Source organism: Camelus ferus, chromosome 10 (genome assembly GCF_009834535.1).
Source record: "Camelus ferus isolate YT-003-E chromosome 10, BCGSAC_Cfer_1.0, whole genome shotgun sequence".
Classification (NCBI taxonomy): domain Eukaryota; kingdom Metazoa; phylum Chordata; class Mammalia; order Artiodactyla; family Camelidae; genus Camelus; species Camelus ferus.
Genome location: NC_045705.1, coordinates 65,703,958 through 65,725,323, shown reverse-complemented (window position 1 = coordinate 65,725,323; position 21,366 = coordinate 65,703,958). Strand labels below are relative to the sequence as shown.

At 55.6% G+C, this 21,366-nt stretch overlaps 1 protein-coding gene across 1 annotated transcript; it reads right to left on the bottom strand.

The window, feature by feature from the left end:
• Positions 1-313: 313 nt before the first annotated feature.
• FRMD8 (FERM domain containing 8) lies at positions 314-20,972 on the bottom strand. Its single transcript, XM_032489796.1, has 11 exons — positions 20,805-20,972; positions 20,401-20,485; positions 18,783-18,950; positions 15,055-15,156; positions 14,648-14,706; positions 14,353-14,519; positions 12,094-12,318; positions 10,061-10,184; positions 8,989-9,132; positions 4,480-4,687; positions 314-2,072 (listed from the first exon to the last, which is right to left on the bottom strand). Exons 2-11 carry the CDS (start codon positions 20,483-20,485, stop codon positions 1,954-1,956), a joined length of 1,401 nt encoding a protein of 466 aa, XP_032345687.1. The 5' UTR covers positions 20,805-20,972; the 3' UTR covers positions 314-1,953.
• Between the last annotated feature and the right edge of the window lie 394 nt (positions 20,973-21,366).

Sequence of the window (21,366 nt, the reverse complement as noted above, 5' to 3'; positions counted from 1 at the left end):
GTTAGGTTCGAGGGAGAGGGACAAAGGCTCTACCCCACCCACCTCCAGCTCCTTGTACCCCTGTCTCCCTGCAGAGCCACCCCTTGGTTCCCACTGTGAACCTCAAAACCCCTCCTGGACCTTCCTGCTCTGGGAATCTCTGACCAACCACCAAGACTGAAAAACTTCATCTGGGTTCTCGTCTAGCTTGGCAAGCCCGGCGGGCTGCATCCCTTGATGCATATTTAATAAAAAGCAAACACACAGCCTACAGTCGACCCCCAGGCTGTAAGGAACACACTCTTATTATTTCACATCATAAACCACCCCAAAGTTTGCTGGAAACTGATTTTATTAATAATAAGTCACATGATACAAAAGAATAAGAATATTCAAAAGGCATTTAGTAAAATACTGCTTTGTCCCAAAGAGCAGGCAGAAAAGGTTAAGGCACAATGGATGCTTAGAGAAAAGGAAAAAGAGGCTGAAGAGTCAACAAGTAATCTGTGTACATACACACACACACACCCTCAGGCCCCTCAACCCACCAGACAAGAATTCACCTGGCATCAAAACACTGAGTGGGATGACAGAGCCAGACGGCTGGGAGCCAGTGAGGTTGAGGGACTCCAGGAGAGACGGGACATCCTCTGGCTGGGACACTCCAGAAGACTGGAGACACCTATTTATTATGACAAAAAACAAAGTCCCTGCTGCCAGAAGGCAAGCCCACCTCAAAACATCTGGAGTGTTCAAGGGTCACCAGAGGGAGGAGGAGGTGAGGGAACTTGACATCTGGAGACAAGAGGTTCGCATTTCCTCTCCCACATTCCCCGCTGGGAAGGAAAGACAAAGCAAAGCCTGTGCTGAGCTGGCCCTGCCTCTCTCTTTCGGAAAGTCCCTGGAAGTGCCCACAAGAGCCAGGGACCCACCATGGAGGAGCCTGAGGGCTGGCAGGCCCTCTTCCAGGCCAGCTCTTCTGGGAAGAGGAGGAGGGTGCAGCTGGGGAAGAGCCACACCCCAGCCACATCCAGCGTCCCTACAAGGTCCCAGGGAAAAGAGAAGACCACTCCTGTCACTCACTCATGCCTGGGCCGGCCCCCAGGGTCAGGCCAGGCGAAACCCTGGTGCCATCTGGGAAGGAGAGTCAGCAGCTCCGAGGTCAGTAGGGGCATTCTCTTGAGTTGCCCCAGAGGTCACAGGCTTCATGGAACCAAAGCAGGTGAAAAAAGATCAAAACTAAAACCTGAAGGCCAAAGGGGCTTGGGATCTTCTCAGGGTATGGAGTATGGATCTGGTGGGTTTGCTGGCCCAAGGGACAGCCACCACCCAGCACAGTGATATTACCAAAGATTAACAAGCATACTTTCCTTCTGGACAGAATCTCTCCTGCCTGCAAGAGAGGCCTGAGTGAGGGGCATGGGAGGCCCTCCAGATCCAGCCAGCAAGGGAGGGCTTGGTGGGGGCTCGCCTTCTCTGTTTCTCGTGTGGTTCAACCCTTCCTGCTCCCTACAGGGCCACGTCCCAGCCTGCCGGCATGGGCTGGAATGCAGCAGAAGGAATGTGGGGACGTGGTCACCAGAGTCCTAGGAAAAGACCAAAGACACACTATTCCTGAGTGTCCTGAGCCCTGTTCCTCAGCCACCTGCAGCCACTGGGGACTTCTGAGCAGGGGATACTGTCCATCTTGAGAGGGGCACAAAGGTGAGTCCCTGGGTGGCAGGAGCCAAGTCAGACAGGTCCTGAGACAGCAGTGGGGCGCAGAGTCCAGGGGGAAGGCAGGCAGGCTGTAAGAGGGACTGGCGGCAGCCCCCAGCCAGCGCTGCACAGCCCAGCCCGGGTAGTGCCCCAGGCACAGAGGTCACCTCTCCACACACCGAGGCATCCTTCCCCCGCAACACTCCCCACTAGGGAGGATGGTGCTGGGCCAGGGCCGGGGCTTCCCCTGTGCCCTCCTGCCTGGCACAGCTGCCCTCAGCCCTGCTCCAGGCTGTCTGTGGGCCGCACCACGGTGTAGCTCCCCTGGCTCAGGGAGAGCTGTCGGCTGAAGAAGGACGTGGTGCGCTTGGGTTTCACCCGTTTGATCTGCTCGCCTGTCAGGGAACAAGAGTGATGCACTGAGGGGAGGGCCCCCCACGAGGGACCAGCCCCAGCAGGAGCTGCCCCCTCCACTCCTGACAACTTTGTGAGCCTCAGTCCCCTCTCCAAGTCTTCCACCAGTGACAGGATGGGTGTGGCATGTGGCCAGCCTCCCAAATCGGAGGTGGTCAGGGTCTGTGTTTGATACTGGGCCTACCGCAGTGTCTAAATCTGTTCAGGAAGAGCCCACAGAGGTACAAACTTCCAGCTATAAAATGACTCACGGGGATGTAACATACAGCACTGGGAACGTGGTCGATAATATTGCAGTAACCCTGGATGGTGACAGATGGTAGCCAGATATCCTGGCGATCATTTTGTAACATATAAAAATATTGAATCACTAAGTTGATGTGTCCAATCACTATATATATTACAATGTGTAAGATATTGTGTGTCAACTATAATTCAATTAAAAAAAAAAAAGAGCAGACTGAAACCACAAAAATACCTGTAACATGGACTACTGGCTAAAGGTGAGCCTCAATGAGGTAAAAAGAGTTCTTTTGAGTTAAAATTTCAAGCCACGTGATCAAGGTCAACATCAACAGTCATAAATCATGTTGATAATGCACCTCTGATATGAGGTGATAAAAATGGAAGTTTACTTCTGTGACCTTCCTCCCAAAGACCCACAGTCCCATCTAATAATGAGAAAAATGTTAAGACAAATTCCAATAAAGGGGCATCCTACAATACCCTGGGCCAGTGTTCCTCAAGGCTGTCAAGATCGTCGAAAACAAGGAAAGTCTGAGAAACTGTCACAGCCAGGAGGAGCCTAAGGAGACAGGACAACTGCATGTAGTGTGGTGTCCTGGATGGGACCCTGGGACTGGAAATGGATGTTTGGTTAAAACTAAGGATGTTAGTTAATAACACTGTGTCATATTGGTTCATTAATTATAACAAGTATACCATATTAATGTAAGATGTTAATTTAAAAAAGCTACAAAAGAAAAACAGGCAACAGAAAAGAACAGTAACACATGAAGAAACTGTAAGTGATCAAGCATGTAAAAATGGTCCAGCTTCACCGGTATCCAAACACCAACTGAAACAAGTTCTCTCTCATCGTGGGTGAGGGTGCGGAAGGCAAGTACCTCCTTCTCTCCTGGGAGGGGTAGGGTGGGCACACCCTTTGACCCAGCAACCCCATTTCTAGGGATTTATTTGGAGGAAACAGTTCAGATTCCAGGGAGGGATTTAGAGACAGGTATGTTGTTTGTAGTAGCTGAGAACTAGAAGCACAATGGCCTTGAACAATGAGGGGGTTGGGGCGCCAACCCTCTGCGCAGTCAAAAATCTGTGAATAACTTATGGTTGGCCCTCCACGTGCGCGGGGTTCCTCTGCGTCTGAAGATCGGGTAGTACTACAGTGTTTACTGTCGAAAAAGGTCTGCAGATAAGCGGGTCCACACAGTTCAAACTGGTGCTGTTCAAGGGTGAACTGTAACCATAACGTCCAACAACAGGGGGTCGGGGAATTGGGACTGAGCTCAAGGAAGATGGCAATGCTGGAAACAAGTATGTCAGAGAAAGACCATTTCGCTTTTTCTGATTATAAAAATGACGTGCTTGATGTAAAAAATTTAAAGGCTACAAAGAAGCACAAAGGAAAAAAGTAAAAGTTACAGCATCTGTCCCCACACGGGGTCTCTCCCTGCTTGTGGACGCAGTCCCACGCTGCTGTCCTATTACCTGATTTTTCTACTTGGTGTTACTTTGTGAACATTTTGCTGTTTGGAAAAAAACTTTTTTTTAAAATTTTGGAATAATTCTAGATTCACAGTGAAGTTGCAAAGATAATACAAGGAGTTCCTGTGTATCCCCATGAGCTTCTCCTATGTTAGCATTGTCTGTGACCACAGTCCGTTTGTCACAGCTAAGGAATGAACACTGGTTCGGCTTTATTAACTAAGCTGCAGACTTTGGGATTTCACCTTTTCATCCACATGTCTGCCATCTGTTCTGGGACCTGACCCAAGACACCACACTGCATGAGGGTGTGGCAGCTTAACCAGCTGCACTGATTCCACAGGGTGTGGGCCTGTACCCACACAACAGTCATGGGTAGTTTCTCGTTTTTCACACCTGGACACATCTGTGGATGCGGCAGTGAGAAGGGACAGAAAAGGGCTCTTACTACTGGGACCCCAAAGGCCTCCAACTCTCCTATCACAGAGCTCAGAAGATGTGACACTCGCACCCAGCCCACAGCCTCTCAGCCTCTCAGCCAGGTCCTGTCAGCTGGAGGTTAAACCACCAGGCCTGTAATTGCTGCTACCTCCCGACCCTCTGGAGCTCCCCGTGGCGTGTGGGTGTGCATGGAGATGCGTGTGTAATCACAAAGGGGTCACTCACCCTCCTCCACGTAGTCGATGGTGGAGAGATGCTGGATCCGACTGCACACCACGCTGCCCTGCCTCCGCAGCTGGGGGCGCTGAGTGGGGGGTGGGGAGGGGCCAGGGGCCGAGGTGGGGCCAGACGCGCTCTCTTGGGGGGCGGCGGGCTCCGTGGCAACCTGGTTCAGCTCGATGCAGTACTCAATGAGGCTGCTCATCAGTTCGGCCTGGGGAGGTGGAAGGGGCCGGCTTGAGGAGACCCGAGGGGTGAGCCACAGCCCAGGCCACCTCTCCGCACCTGCTGCAGAGCGAGATGAACGCGGCCCCCTCACCTGCCCTCTGAGGTGACTTCAGAAGTCAGACACGGGTGGGAAAGGAACATTCTAGTTAGAGGGCACAGGCCAAGCGGGGAGCAGGAGGGAGGGGAGGGCCCAGGCAGAGCTCTCTGTGCTGAAGGGACCACGTGCAGGGCTGAGAGAAGAACCTGCAGGAGGCCACAGAGGAGGGGGTGGTGAGGTCACCGGGGTGAGATGGGCAGCTCCCTCTGAGCACATTCTCTAAGTGACGCCTTCTCACCAGACTTGAAACATTATGCGTGCTGACATCAAAGGGGATGTGACTCAATGTCTGGGCACCACATGACAGGACGGCAGGGCAGGCACACCCACCAACAGAAAGCTGACAGCAGGGGGCGTCCCTGAGGCAGCACGTGTTCATTAGGTGCCTGCCCTGCTGCAGGCAGGGGACACAGCAGGGACAGAGGGGGACACAGTGCCTGCCTCGTGTCCCCAGGAAGAAAATCCACTGGGGAGCAGGGTCAGAGTCCAAGGGGGTGGCCGGCACCCACCCGCCAGAGTCTCTCCAGAGCAACATAACCCACCCTTGCGGAGGGGAGCGGGCAGGAAACGCGGGCCCAGGAGGGAGACCCAGCATCCTGGGCTCCACTCCTGCCCCCTCTCCTCTCCAAGGGAATGCCACCAAGCTGTAAGGGCCCGTGGGCGGCCAGCAGGCGGGCAGTTGGGCAGCTGGTGGGGACGAGCCCTGAGCTACAGGCACAACGGGGAAGCCCTCTGAGTTCCGCTAACACCATCTCATGCTTCTGAGGTTCGGGGAGGCTTGTACCTTAACTGCATTTATCCATTCAGGATAAAACTCAGCAAACCAGAAATAGAAGGGAACTCCCTTAACCTGATGAAGGGCATCTATGAAAAATGCACAGCTAACACCACATTTAGAGCAAGACTGAATGAACACTTTTCCCTCACGTCAAAGATATCTGCTCACACCTACTCACCACTGTACGGGGTTCAGAAGGGACAATGTCAGGCAAGATACAGACTGGAAAGTTAGAATGCACCTGTCTCTATTTGGAGACAACGTAGCTGTCCACAGAGAAAATCCCAAAAAATCCGCAAAAAACTACTAGAACTAGTGGGTTTAACAGGGTTACAGAAGATAAGGATATATGAATAACAAAATCAACTGCATTTCTATATACCACAGCGAACAACTGAAAATGGAAATTAAAAATAGTACCATCTCTGGTAGCACCTCCCCCCCAAAAAGAAGGGATAAATGCAATAAAAGATGTACAAGATTTGTATGCTGAAAACCACAAAATGTTAGTGAAAGAAATCAAAGAGAAATAAAATGGAGATAACAAATAAATGGAAGGGAAGACTTAAAACCATCTCTTCAAAAGACAATTTTAAGAAAATAGAAAGTAAAGTTACAGACTGAAAGAAACCATTTGCAAAAACACATATTTGATAAGAGATTGGTATGCAGAATGTATAATGAACTCTCACAGCTCTGTAAGAAAACAAATAACCCAATTAAAAAATTGGACAAATGATTTGAACAGACATTCCATCAAAGAAGACCTATGGGTAGTAAATAAACATACAGAAGGATGATCAACACCATCAGTCATTATGAAAATGCAAATTGAAGCCACCACGACCTAGCATTACCATGCAGTTATAGAATGGCAAACAAACAAAAACTGACAAGACCAGTGCTGGGCGAGGATGCAGAGCAACTGGAACTCTCGGTCACTGCTGGTGGGATGGCAAAACGGTTCAGTCACTCTGGAAAACTGTGTGGTAGTTTCTAGAAAAGCTGATCATATGTTTATCAGACAGTCCAGCAATCCCACTCCTAGGTGTTTACACAAGAGAAATGAAGGCATGTGCCCACATGATAGATAAATGTTTAGAGCACCTTTATTCACAAATGGGAAACAACCCAAGCATGCTTCAGTGGGAGAAGAGCTGACCTGTAGTGCAGCCACACCATGGAACACTAGTCAACAATCAAAAGAACAAGCCGTCATACCATGAAATGTGGATGAATCTCAGACGCCCGAATCTTAGTGAAAGAGGTCAGGCTGAAAAGGCTGCATACAGTATATACGCTGTAGGGCTGGACCAGTATCTATTTATCTACGCAACACTTGACGGACTTTTGGGTTGTTTCCAATTCTTTGCTCACGACAAACGAAGCTACTATGAACATCTGAGTAGACGTCTGTGTGTAGACATATGTCTCCATTTCTCTTGGGTAAATATGATAAATGTGTTTACATGACATTCTGGAGTAAGCAAAACTCTAGGGATAGCTCGGGGGAGATATTAAGTAGTAGGTGAAGAGATGAACCTGAAGCCAGAAGAGACATGTACAAAACAATAAAAAAAAAAAAAAAAAAGAAGATAACCCCAAAGAAAAATTGGCAAGATTTCAATTTCAAAGACCAGGATATCCACACAGCACATACATACATAAAAGGGCTCTACCTCATTAGTCGGGAGGGGGAAATGCCAATTAAAACACACAGAGATTTGAGGGTGATGGAAATAATGCCAGTAAAAAAACGGGCAAAAGATGTGAACAGACATTTCGCCTCTAGGAAGATACATGGTGGCACATAAGCGGCTCCAAAGCTTGCCGTGGTGGCGGTCGTTAGGAAGGTGCATGAATGTGTCAACACTCACTCTTGGGGGAGGGTGTAGCTCAGTGGCAGAGTGTGTGTGTAGCATGCATGAAGTCCTGGGTTCAATCCCCAGTACCTCCATCAAAAAATAATTAAATATACCTAATTACTCCCACCAAAAAATAAAATTAAAATGCAGCAAAAAACCAAAAAGAAAACAAAAAAACTCACTCTTAAAATGGTTTCATTTTATCATAAATTATACCTCTTAAAGTTGACAACAAGCGCCCTGGTGCAAACTGGCAGCAGCCTAGCCACGCCTGCCCGTGACCCAGCCAGTCCGTTCCTGGGTAGGGACCCAGACGTGGGCACAGGGGACATGCAGGATACCGATCACGCAGCATCGTCTGCCAGAGTCCTGAACTGGAGACCCAAGTGCCCGTCAGCAGTCAGCAATGAGTGCAAACGCCAAGACTGGCAAATTCACGGCAGTAACACCAGAGAGCCGTGTGAAAGCTCAAAGGGCTGCCACCCACAGTGGGGACAGAGCTCAGAGACACAGGGCTGAGCGGAGAAACCGGACGGAACAGAACATGCTGTGCAGAACCACTGGAACCGCTGCTGTAAGGCTCCAAACCCGGCAGAAGGGCTCTGGGTGACACAAGTCAGGATGGGGGCGCCCTTGGCGGGACACAGGGCTGGGAGGGGCTTGAAGAGTCTTTCTTAATCTGAAGGGTGCTATGTTGGTTTCTTTGGGGGAAATTCGTTGAGCTATATGCTTAGGATTTGGGCACTTTCCTGAATGTATAATTCAATAAAAAGTTAACTTTAACAAGAGGTCTAGACTAGTGATGTAAAACTTATGAAGTCACCAGCATGAAAGTGGGGACAGCCCATCAGTCAAAGCCCAGAGGAAAGGAAGTGCTAGGACAGGAGAGAACCCCCTGGGGAGGCCGGGGAAGGAGGCCCAGCGGCGGGGGGTGGGGGGGGGCAGGAGGAGTCACTGCAGGGCCAGGAGAGGGGTGTGCAGGAAGCTACAGAGGAGACAGGACAGGCACCTCTGCGCTGGGTGGCAGAGCCCCAGGGGTTTGGGTTGGAGCAGCAGGTGTAGGGCTGGGGAGGGAGGCAGGAGAGAGCAAAGGACGAAGTGTGGCCACGGAGGGTCTAGGGGCCAAGGTGGTAGCAGAAGGGGATGGGTGCTTTCACAGGGAGTCCCTGGAGTGCATCTGCCTGCTCAGTGAGAGGGGGTGGGGGTGGAGGCTCGGGTGGGAAGGTGGGGTGCTGAAGGGAAGGAGGGCGGAACAAAGGCACAAGGGGCCTCACCCCTTCCATGCCTGCTCATCACTGGGAGCCAGTGCAGGCTGGTCTCACAGCACTGGCGCCCCTCCACCAGCCACTGTCCCACCTCCTGACCAGGCCTTCCAAACTCGCAGGGGTGGTTCCCGGTCAGCAGGAGTCAGGTCCCAGGTCCCAGGCCCTCAGCAGCCCTCTCACCTCCTTGCCAGCCAGCCTGGAGCCTCCAATAGTCTAGGACTCCCTGAGCCCACCCTCCCCCTCCCTCACCCCAACCCCCAGTGCAGCCAACACCCACACTACCTGCTTGGAATAGATCTTGAGAAGCTTGTTGACCGGTGTGCCCTCATTGTCCCCATCGAACTCCAGCCACAGGACAGACTCCTCCTCCTCAGGGGAGGTGTGGTCCCACGACAGCTCCTGGAAGCGCAGGCCCAGCAGGACATGCTGACCAGAGAGAGAGACAGAGCTTGGACTCCCCTGGGCAGAGGCCTGCTCCCTGCCCCATCCCACTGGGGCATCACAGAGAAGGGACACCTGGCCAGGCTATTTACCTTCAAGGCTGAGCCTAAATTCATGTGTGAGTTTCTCTTGGGAGAGGAATCCCTGCTTCATTCAGACCCTTAAAGGGGGCTATGGTCCAGGGAGGCTGAGAACCCCTGACCCATAGCACTTCTCACCAGTGAGTCAAGCCCCTGACAGCTGGGGCAGTGACGGGGGAAGAGGCACGTAGGGAGCAGAGACCTTTCCCCTGAGATCAGCTGGGTAGCATCTCAGCAGGAGGCCAAGGTGAGCCCAGTATGTTGGGGTATGGCTGCCCAGGAAGGGCTGGGATCCCTCTCTGGGACCAGAAGTCTCCCCAAAGTTTTCTGCTGGCTTAGGAGGGACTCCTGCCTGGGTGCAGAGAAGCTGCCCCGCAGGGTAGGCTGCTGACACCACTTCCACACAGCTGATTGAGACAGCCAGCGCCAAGTACAGGAGGAGGAGGCGCAGGACTCAGACAGCCAGGAGGGCACCTGGTTGTGGGGCTTCTGGAAAACCACCAGCTAGTCTCCAGCCACTGGTTGGCCAAGGCAGCCAGGCCCTGCCAGATTCCCTCTACTAGTTGCAGCCTCCCCCTGTCCTGGCCACCCTCCTGCCTAGCACGCTGGGCAGAAAGGATGACACACAGCAGACCCAGGGAAGCCCCCAAGATGACAAGTGGAAGCCGCAGGGACATAGGAGGGAGGGAGGCCAGACAGACCACCCACCCTGCCCCAAGGCCAACCACAGGCCTGAGGGAGCCAGGAAGGCCTGGGTAAGAATCCCACTCCCTTCCTCTCCACTGAGCCCCTCTCCCCCACTCCAGGTCCCAACCTGGAGGAGCTGGAGGTACCTTCTCCCTGCTGTCGATGACATGCACGCCCTCCAGACTGATGGCCACAGACACTGGCTTTCGACCACCCCGGTGCAAAAAGCCCTGGGCCGGCTTGTCAATCTCACCGTGGAAGAAGGCACACCTAGGGAGGGAGACTGGTGTTAGCCTGTCCCCTCCAGCACGAAGAACAGATGGCCCAGGTTCACCCTGCAGTGAATGCTCTGGCCAGGCCCTGTCCCAGGCACTGAGAAGCTTAAGTTGTTTGAGTCACTGACGGTTAAGTGGAAACCCACGCCAGGGGACAGAGAAACTGAGGGAGGCTTTGTGGAGATGGTGGCATCTGAGCTGATCAGCGGGATGGCAGGGTTTGAACAGGCAGGAGGAAGAATGGGTGGCAGAGGACGGTGGGAACTGCGGGCAGAGGGAAAAGCATGAACAGGTGTGGGACAGAGCAAGTCATGTTCGGGGAACGGCTAGGAGCCCACGGACTCAGGGGCTGAGGCTGCTGGAGGCTGTGAGAGCCCCACTGTCCCCCAGGAGCTGCCCAGGCAGAGAAGCACTTGACATGGAGAAGGAGAAAGCGTACAGCGGCCCTGGAACGTCCCCCCACTGAGCTGCCACCCTCTCCCTCCTGCCCCGCCACATCCTCTTCCACGCCTCCCGCGGCCCGGGCCCCTCGCCCCCTTGCACTTGGCTAAGCCAGAGCCCTCGTTAAATCCTGCAGGCCCAAGGATGGGACTGAAACCAGCATGCCCCACCTTCAGTTCCTAAGAGCAGCAGTCCCCCTCCGGGGAGGCTCCCACAGGCTCAGGGCTGGGACTCCCACTCCACTGAGGAGACCGAAGCAACAGAAGAACGGCCACTCCCTGCCCTCACATCAGTTTTTGACTCTACTGGATCCTGGCTGTCCGCACACTCGCACCTCGTCTGCCACAGAAACCAGAGGCCTCGTGCCGCCCGCAGCCACGCCGCTGCTCCTCCCTGGGCTCCATCTTACAGCACAGCTCCCTCAACAAGCTGGTGGCACCCACTGTCTCCGACCCTCTTTCTCTCTCCTTCACCCACTGCCACCTCCATGATTCTGGAGCCAAGGTCAACTATCAGCCACACAGGACATGTTAAACTGGACCTTGAAACAGCAGCTCCTGAGGCTTGGTCACTCCCTCCTGCTCAACACCTCCCTTTGCTGGGCTGGTAGAGACCCTCTGGCCTTGCTGGCTGGGGTCCTGCTCTGTCTGGTCCACACTCACCTTCTTGGTCATCTCTCGGGGCTCCTAGTTTCAAACAGCACCCACATGCTAATGACTCACCAGCTACCCAACTCCAGACTCAGAAACCCACCTGGAATTACCACCTGGGTATCTGGCGAATGTCTCAAAATCCTCACATCCAAGGACAAGCCCTGGATCTTCCCCAACCTGCTCCACCGCACTGCTGGTCTCGGCTGATGCCAACGCCACCCTCCAGCTGCTCGGGCTGGAAACGCGGAGTCCTCTCCGCCTGCTCTCCTCCAGTTCTTCTACCACACATCTAGCAAGCTCCTTCCACTCCCCCCTCAACAGCCCTGGAATCTGACCTTGTCTCCCCTCCTGCGTTACCGCCACCAGGCTGAGCCACAGCATCGTTTGGAGTATTGTCACTGTCCTCACGGGTCGGTCCTCTACTTCTATTGCTGTCTCTCTTGCCGCTAGAATGGCGGCTTCAGGGGCAGGGATGAGTCTCTTTTGCTCATCGAGGTGTCTCCGGCACCTAGAGTGCTGGCACATAGTAGGTACACAAGAGCTACTGGCTAGATGTGCCTGCATGAGTGAGCGAGCTCACCAAAGGGGGGGTCCATGGACCACATGGCCATGGCAGGAGGAAAGAGAAGACCTGTGAGGGTTCCTGGCCCGTGACAGGGGAGGGGAAGATGAGCGTCTGGCTTGGGACCTGCGGGGCCAGAGGAGCTGGCATCTAGACACACCTTGCGTGAGGACAGAGCCCAGCGGGAGGCAGGCGAAGGGGAGGGACTGGGCACCTGGGGCCGTGGTTGCAGCCGGGGAGCTGCTCACCCGTAGAAGGGCAGCTCGTGGCACTTGAGGAGGTAGGCGCGGTAGTAGGGGCTCAGGGAGGCCTCGGGCTCGCTGTCCCCACTGGCCGCTTCCTTCACCCGGCGGTAGGCGTCCAGCAGGCCCTGCTCGCCCGTCCCAGCCTTGGCGCCCCGGCCCCGGAGGGCGGCGAGGAGCCCGTGGCCCCGCTTACATAGGTGGGCGGGGAGGAAGGAGTCCAGCTTCTCCCTGTGGAGGAAGGAATGTGGGTGCCTGGCATGAGGACGGGCCCATGCCTGTGGGCTGGCCGGAGGTGTCCAGGTCTCCAGGGCACGGAAAGGGCAGGGGAAGCCCTGGGCATCCCAGCAATGTGCCTGGTCGGCAAGAGGCCTGAAGTCAGGAGACCGAGAGGAGAGCCAAAACCAGGCCCACCCCAGAACCAGTCTGACTGGAGGGTTTCAGAGCAACATTCATGTCCGAGTCAGGAAAGTTTGGATTTCCGAACTAGTGGAGATGTCACAACCAAAAACTGGTACAAGTGACCTAGAGCTATCAAAGCTTTGTTCTGCCAAACAGGGATATAAAGCCCCACCAACCACCAACCCATCAGCCCAGGTTCACGAAGAAATGAGCATTTTCAATCACATACACACAGGGTAGTAAAGAACCTTGGTGTGACCACACTGTTTCTCCTCTCAGGCAGCCCAGTGACTACATGGCCATGCACCAGCCCTTCCAGGTGAACCGCAGCTGGAGTCTAGTCTACAAGCCATGAGCGCCCTCTCCAAGCCTCAGTTTCTCCACGTGTAAAATAAGGACACGAATCCCTACTCACGTGGAAGGGCACTAGTATGTGCCCGGTAGGTATGTGGCGGGTGCCAAGCAAATACCACCGAGCTTGTCATTTTCACCGAAGAATGGAGGGGTCCCTGCTGGGGCTTCTGGAGGACCAACACCTCAGGTGGAGGGGAGACGTGGCCAGCCCTGTGGCAGGACTGATGCAGGGAAGGAGCCTGTGCTGGCCCGGAGAGGCCCAGCCACAGGGCAGCACAAGGAGGGGCACACAGGGGTGCCCTGGACATTTTCATCATTTGTCCTCCACACCCCTGCTTCCAGCAACAGCTCCCAATCGTCATTTGGAAATCCCACCTTCCCACTCCAGTCCATGGGGTCCTTGCAGGCTCACGGCCCGAGGCCTCAGCCAATCAGCACCCTGGCCACTCTGCCTCCTTTGGGTGGACCTGGGCCCAGCCACTAGTGGTTAGATGAGTCTCAGGACTCTGGTCACATGAGAGATGAGGCCTCTCCTTACCAACGGGCAAATATTGTGGCCACCGCGAGGCCAGAGCCTGCCTACGTGCGAGCTGGCCCAGAGGACACAGGGTCTGGGGAGGGACCCAACACAACCACCCCACACTTGTTCATTACTTGACAAAATCCCTCAAATCCAAACAGTCTGAGCTGGGTTTGCTTTACTTGCAATAGGAACAGGTATGCCCATCACAAGAGCCAGGATTTCTACAGCCGCCAGCCTCACACCAGCTCAGCTGGGAGCCCTCAGGCTCCCAAGCCCAGGATGGTGACTTGTCAGTCACCCAGCACAAGGCCCTGTCTCTGCGCAGCCTTTCCCCCAACACACCTGCACCTGGGAGGGATGGTGGGGGAGCCCTGGGTCCAGAAACAGGCTGTGCTGAGAGTTCATCTTCTTTGGAATTACCGCTAAGCCTCTGGATCATCGTCCGTGGAGGTCAGAGAAGGGCCTGGTCTGCTTCCAGAGCAGACTCAATCATCACGACTCCAGGTTCTGCCAATCCACACAGCAAAGAGCACGGCTTCTCGAGAGAGGGTGTGGGAAGCGCAAAGCCGGCATGCTGGAGCATCCGGGAAATGGGGCCTTGTCCCTGGAGTTCGGGACTAAGCTAGACTATCACTGGCGACTGGGAGTTCGTATTTGCTCAGTCCCTGGCTGTGACCCCCAAAAGAACAAGCCTAACTGCCTCTTAACCTCAGGCAGAGGCTGGGGATCCATGCTCACGCACAACGGGGGGTCCTTTCACAGGTGTCACTTCACCCCTCTTCCACTGCCCAGGCCCCTCAGCCCAGAGCAGATGAGGAAAAGGAGATTCAGAGAGCTGGGGTGACTCACCCAAAGTCACACAGCATCAGGGCCAGCCCTGGGCTCAGGCCTCCTGACTCCAGAGCCTGGCAAGACTGCACGTAAATACGATTCTGGGGCAACCCTCCTCACCTCGGGCCCCTGCCTCAGGTCACGCTGACCCTCACCTCAGGGCACAGGCCGTGGGCTGGCCAGGCTGGTAGGGCCCGAGCTGCACACGGCACACCAGGGCGCCCAGGGCCTCGCAGTCCTCCACGTCGCACGGGTACCGAGCGGCCAGCACGTTGCCCTTGGCCTCCTCATAGAGCAGCCGCAGGACCTCCTCGTCACGGATCTGCGGGCCGGTGTGGCAGGGAGGGGCTGCTTAGCTGAGTCGGGCACCAGTGTCCAGGGGCCAAGGGAGGAGGGAGGCTGGACACAGGGCACTAGACCTGGTGGTACTGCCTGGGGCTCACTCCTCACCTGGAGCTCCCTCCGTTTTGGGAAAAACACATTCCTTCGGAACTGCAGGGAGGGCTCATCTGGGGAGAGAGGAGGGAATCACTGCCTGGCCACCCCGTGCAGCCGGCTCTGCCTTCTCCCTGGACCGGCCCAGTCTCCAGTCCCCAAGCCTCCTCATCATGACTCAGAAAATCCGAGGGCTATCCAGAGGCTGGGAGTCCTGACCTATCTCCATGTGCTCGCTGCCTCCCCAGCCCATCTTCTCCTGGGCTCCCCTAAGGGATCACTTCCTCCCCTGGGGGAGATGCCGGGTCTGCTCCTCAGCCAGGGCAGCTCCACCTGCCAAGGGAGGCCTGGCTGGGCTGGGAGTCCACACTCTAGACCGCAGTGGGCCCTGGAGACAGGGACGCACAGGTGGCAGCACTGACCCATGGCCACGTCGTCGTCCGGAGCGTCAGTAAATCGCAGCAGCAGTTCCGGCCACTGGCGGCCCAGCTTGTAGGGCTGGTGCTTGGGCTTCAGCTGCACCTCTGAGGGAAGAGACAGGAAGTGGCCATGAAGCCCCTGACCAGTGCAAATGCCGCCCGCTGACGGCAGCAGCGACCACGGCAGCTGTAGCCAATGTTAGTTGAAGGAGGTCCGAAGCATTCGGACTACTTCAAATGGTTAATGGCATTTGCCCTGCAAGAACCTTACCCTCATTTCATCCACAGGGAAAAACAAGGCTCAGAGAGGTTAAGGTGCTTGTCCAAAGTCACACAGCAAGTGAAAGGGGGTCAGGGTCGAGACAGAGCCAGCCTCTGACTATCCGCTACAGTGCCCAGGTGGGCTGGAGCTGAGAGGCTGTGACAGATGGAAGGTGCTGGGGGTTGCGGCACAGATGGTCCCAGTACTGCATTAGGAAGTAGAGCCCAAAGCTGGTTACTGAGGCTCAAAGGCCCAAGGGACTGTTCACCCCTTCTTCTGGCATTGCCTGGGCCTCTCCCTTTACAGCCCCCACCCCAGCATCTCCCCTGGGGACTCCAGCTGACCTCCAAGCTCTCTGCCTCCATGGCCTCCAGGCCCCATGCCATCCGGCTGCTTCATTGTATTTCCTTCTCACTCCCTCTCCCACTCTGCTCCTGCCATGCCAGTCCTCTTCAATTGCTTGAACAGTCCCTGCTAGTTTGTGCCTCAGTGCCTTTGCACAGGCAGTTACTCCTGCCTCCAACAGCCTTCCCCCAGATCCTCATATGGCTGCTAGCTTCAGGGATCACATTCCCCAGACCCCTAGCTAAGGCAGCCCCTTCCTGTCACTTATCCCACCAACTGCACCCTCTTTTTGGTTGCCGTTACAGCGTTTAACACTATCTGATGTCACCTGTCTCGGCCCCCACTAGACAGTGAAAGCCAGGACTGAGTGCACCACTTGCAGCCCCTCGTCTCTGGGCTGTCAGCCAGCCCCAGACTCAACACCCTAGGCCAGGAACGAGAAAGTGGTTTCATCTCAAGGGCCAGTGACCCTGGTCTTTGAGAGTCTGAGATGACTCTCAAAGCCCATCAGGTGATGAATGAGGATAACTGCTGGGGGTGCAGGAGGAGGGAAGGCAATATCCACGCCTTGTACCAGCTACACCTACCCCCTTACCCCTGCCCATCAGGTGATGAATAAGGATAACTGCTGGGGGTGCAGGAGGAGGGAAGGCAATATCCACGCCTTGTACCAGCTACACCTACCCCCTTACCCCTGCCCATCAGGTGATGAATGAGGATAACTGCTGGGGGTGCAGGAGGAGGGAAGGCAATATCCACGCCTTGTACCAGCTACACATACCCCCTTACCCCTGCCATCAGAGGGACAAGCCCTTCGTCCTGCCAGCCTGATGCCAATGGTCCTCATCTCTGTTCTTTGAGCTTCCATTTGGACCCTGACTTTAGCCCAAAACAGTAGCCACAGCCTCCAAACTGGCCTTCCTCCCTGCCTATTGCCTCTTCCATCCAACCCCGGCATTCATCTTCCTCACACCCCTTTCTTCCATCATTTTTCTGATCCATATTTCCCAGTAGTCCTCATTTCTAACCAAGATCCTTGGCCACCATCTGCCACCCTCCTTGCCTAACCACTCCCAGGAGGGGACACTGCCGTTTGTGCGCTCTCTCTATCTGGACACTCACAGGACTCCAGGGTCGGGAGGCTGTGAGGATCACCCACTTTACAGATGGGAAAACAAAGCCCAAAAAGGGACAGTGCCTGAGGCCACCAGAATCAGTGGTTCCACCTGCCAAGTCTCCCGACTTTCGTACCACACTAGACCTCGAGTCCTCTGAGGGCAGGGACAATAGTCTCGTTCCCCACCAGACCCCTAGCATCTGGATCTCTGCCCAGCACAAGGCGGGGGTGCTCTGCACATACTGGTGAGATGAATGAGGTAACTGGCTAGCTGGGACCCCTGGGACACTGTAGGGGAGGCGGGTGTGGGACAAGTGTTCCTTCCTTCTGCCAATGGCCCAGCCCCAACCAGCCTTAAACCCTGGGTCCCAGCAGCTTAGAGGACTCCTGTTGTCAGGACGGGATTACGCTGACCCTGCAGTCCCACACTTCCAGACGGGGCCTTCCTGCCTGGAGGCTGCCACCCAAACGAGACTGACAATCCTGGGAGCCCTGTTCCATGTAGAGCGACAATGGCACTGAGAAGGTCAAACTTTCCCAAACACCCAGCTTGAAGGGCGGCTCCAGCAGACGGTACCCCCTCCCTGCCTCACGGCCCCAGGGCATCTGTCACTGCTTCACCCACTCTGGGGGTGGTGTGGGGCCAAGAGTTCCAAGTCAAAGCTGAAGTGGCCTTTCAGCCTCCTGAACCCGGCCTGGGAACAAAGTGGGTGCTGACTCTGTGCTGGGGCCTCCTGGACAGTGCAGTGCCCCAGGGTGACCCACCGGCCACACAGGCAACCCATTCATGTTCTTACAAAGGGGGAGCAGGAATGTGACGAGTAGGGAGTGGGGGAAGAAACAAGCTGCCCAACTGCAAGGACAGGGAGCCTGAGGCAGGGCAGGGGCCGGACACATGAAACCACCCCACCCCACCTCACCCCCTCGGCCAGCTTTCCCAAGAACAAGCCAAGGGGCCCACAGTCCTGACCAACAGTCAGAAGGGGTAAGGAGGGGCAGCTGAGCTGGGTGGGGAGCGGCCAAAAGAGACCGGTCAGCAGGAAGCGGGTGGGAGAGAACAGCAGCTGGGCAGGAAGCTCCCACTGGTGGGTGGGGGTGGGGAGACGGGCAAGCCTCTCCCACCAGGCCAGCGACGCCCTTCTTGCCCTATTCCTCTATAAGGGAGGAGACTATTTAAGCTCAGAAGACATGCCTGGCCCCCGCACGAGCTGGGGCATCCTCTCCCCTGGCCCCTTCCCGTCCAAGCTAGCAAGCTAATGGCTCTGAGATCCCAGGGAGTACCTCGCCCTCCCTGTCCCCCAGGTCTGAGAGTCTGGAGACCCCCCTCCACTGCCTCGACTCCCATGCCACCCCTGCCTTGGGATCTCAGCCTGAAGGGGCATGGCAGGGCGATCACTGGCCAGAAACCAGCCAGGGCTGGAGGCGCCCTGCAGAGAAGTTGGGTTCCCACTTATCCTGCCCTCCCCACCCTCAGGGGAGGCTGCTTCCTGGGCCAGGTCCCACCTTCCTCCATGGCCCGATGGAGCAGGACACAGTTCAAAGAGGCTGGCTGGGGGCCACCCAAGCTGCCCTTCTGATCTTGGTCCTACTACTCACTGGTCCCACCACTCCAAACCTCAATTTCTTCATCTGAAAACCAGGCTGGGCCATGAGGATAAGGTAAAGTTCTGCTTGTAAAATGTCAGCTCAGGCTGTGGCACAGAACACGTGCTCAGTGAACGTGGTCCCCTTCCCTGCTCCTCCTGACGCTCAGGTCCAGGAGCACTGAGGCTGAGGGGCAGGCTCAGCCCCTCCTCTGTCTCACCAGAAAGAAAGGAGGTGGGAGCAGAGGGGCCAGGCACCCTCTCAGGTCTCTGGGTCCTGAAAGCCATGGATGGCTCCTGGACATACACAAGTCCCCCCTTTCCCTAATGTATAGTGGCCAGAGGTTCTGGTAGCTGTCCCCTCCTTCCCACTGGTCAGAGCCTTCCAACTCTCCGGCCTGGGCTTCTCACTGCTAAGCCTTACCCAGCAGCGGGGAGGCGAGCCAGAGGGCGAAGGCATCCAGGGCGATGTCCGAGAGCTGCAGGACCTCACGGACAGCACGATGCAGCTCGTGGGCACTGAGTGAGGGCAGGTTCTCCACAGCCAGGGGCACCATCTTGTCATCCGCCAGGTACACCAGCACATCAGCTGCTGCAGTGGAGGCCAGGCAGGGTCAGCTGGGCCCGCTGCCCAGGCACAGGCATGCCAACAAGGCACCCTCCACTACCCAACCCTACACCCCTTGGGGTGACCAAGGCTACATGCCAAAGGCAGAGCCCCAGCGTCCCCAAAGGATCCTGTGAAAAGTGCTGTCTGTTAGGACTTACTGGAGACCCTCAAATCACCCAGAAGCCCAGCAACTCTGGCCCAGGGAGCAGCCTAGCCCCACCTTAATCCCACAGGTTCAAATTAGGGCTGGCCACTGCCCCTCTACACAGTCCCTTGGCAGCCCCAAGGACTCTGGGGTGCTTCTCCCCTGAAGGAGAACATACCACAGGAGGGACTGAGGCAGAGACAGGCTGAACCTATCCTGAGGTCAGAAAAGTTAGTATATCAAGCAGGGAGTGGGGGAGGGCTAGTAATCCACTGTTATCCTTCGGTAGGCCGCTGTCTCTCTCTGGCCCAAGCTAACATGGGAACAGAGGATTCTCAAGGCCACCCTAGGGTAAAACAAGTTCCAGGGCTCAGCTTCCTTAGGACTCCTCAAGCTTCAGGACTCACACTATGGCCTTTCAGGACAGCCTTGAACAGGTAGGAGAAATACAACCCAGAAAGTTGAGTGTTCCATTGTGACAGCCTGTGGGGTGCCTGTCTGAAGCCTAGAGCCAAAGGGAGACCCTTGGAAGAGCAGCCAGATTCAAATCTCTTTCGCTGGACCTGCAGGTACAGGGGGGGAGCACTGAGCCTGGAGGTGGATATGCTCCGGTCCCAATCCGAGCCTGGCCTATCTAGTTGACTGACTTCAGCAAGTCAGTGTGTCAGCTGCCTCATATGCAGAGTAGGGCTAATACCCCTCCCCTCACAGAGTGGCTGTGAATCAAATGAGGTGAAGCCTATGAAAGGCAAAGGCATAGTTTATTATTCATATAAGTAAACGTGCTTTGGGGGATCCCTAGACTGTTCTGCTCTAAGAGCTACTTTCTTCAGAGATCATAAAATAATATCCAAGAGGCTGAAATTCAGATTCACTTTTCAGGCAGGGAAATCTGGGGCAGTGAAGTCTCCAGTATCCTGTGACTTAACCTCTCTAAGTCCCAGTTTCCTTCCTATAAAATGTAGATAATGATCCTTGTTTTCAAAAGGCCACTTAACAAACAAAGAAAGTGAATGTATCCTCTTTCATTCAGGAGATTTCTCTTGAATTTCATGGTTAGGTAAAATTTTACAAGTGAGGAAACAAGTTAGATTGAAGAAAAGTACTCAACTTGCAGTGACAGATCCCAGGTCCTGATTGACCTGTCATTTTTCCACACCTCAAAATACTTTGTTAACTAATAAATAAGATTCTCTTTAATCAAAGAGATGACAAGCCAGGGCCTCTTCCTTAGGGCTTGGGCCCTAGAAGGGAATGGCAAGGAAGGCACTGGGGACAGGGACTCACCTCGGGCTCCTACGGAAGACACACTGCTTCTATGGGATCGATCAGCGGGGGCAGGCTGCCCAGCATTGCCTTCTGTCCCGTCCATCTGTAGAGGGAAAGAGAAAAAGCAGTTACTGGAGGGTCCAGGGATCGGGGTGCTGGAGCCCTTCAAGCTCTCACTGAGGAAGGGAGGGGTCCCGAGTTGATCTATGAAGGTGAACAATCAGGGCTGGCAGCACTGGTGTGCATACTAGCGGGATGGGGGGCTGAAGGTTCTCAGCCTACTGGAGGTCGGGGCTGGAGGAGCGAGTAGGGCCGTGGTGGTCAGGAGAGGGGTCAAGCTCCGCTCGCTGGGATGCTCAGGCACCGCACGGCGCACCCCCGTCCCGGGTGGGGGCCCGTATAGGGCTTCGCGGCGCTCTCACCTCACAGGGACACAGTGCTTGCAGCCTCAGCCCAGGTTCCTGCCCTGACCCTGGCCCCGGGCTGCCGCTCCCGCCCCACAGCCAACCGGGACTAGGGATCCTGCTCGGGTTCCAGCTCCGGGGTCTGCGACGCGGAAGCTGAGGCGGAGGAAGCGGGGCGCGCACGGCCACGCCTCCCCGGCCCGCGGGTGCCAATTGGAGCCCGGGACTGCCGCGCACGCGCGCTGCTTGGAGCCCGCGCACTTACGACTCCATCCCCGCGGGCCCGCGCATGACCGTGACGTCCTGGCCTCACGCCTCCCGCTTCTGGCTGCCGCATTACAAAACCGTCCAGCCACCTATCCGAGTGACTGGGGACGAGTGACCCAAATACACAGGCCCCAACTGTTGGCCTGCAACGGGGTGTGGCGAGGGTTCAAGGCAATCGGGGAGAGGGGCGCGAGCTCTGGCGTTCACACGCGTGTGACTTTGGGATGGTCCCCTCACCTGTGAAAGGGAGATGCTTCTTGGGGGCGTGTCAGGGATCCACACTGGGTTGGGCGCTAGGTGAAGGTGACGTAGG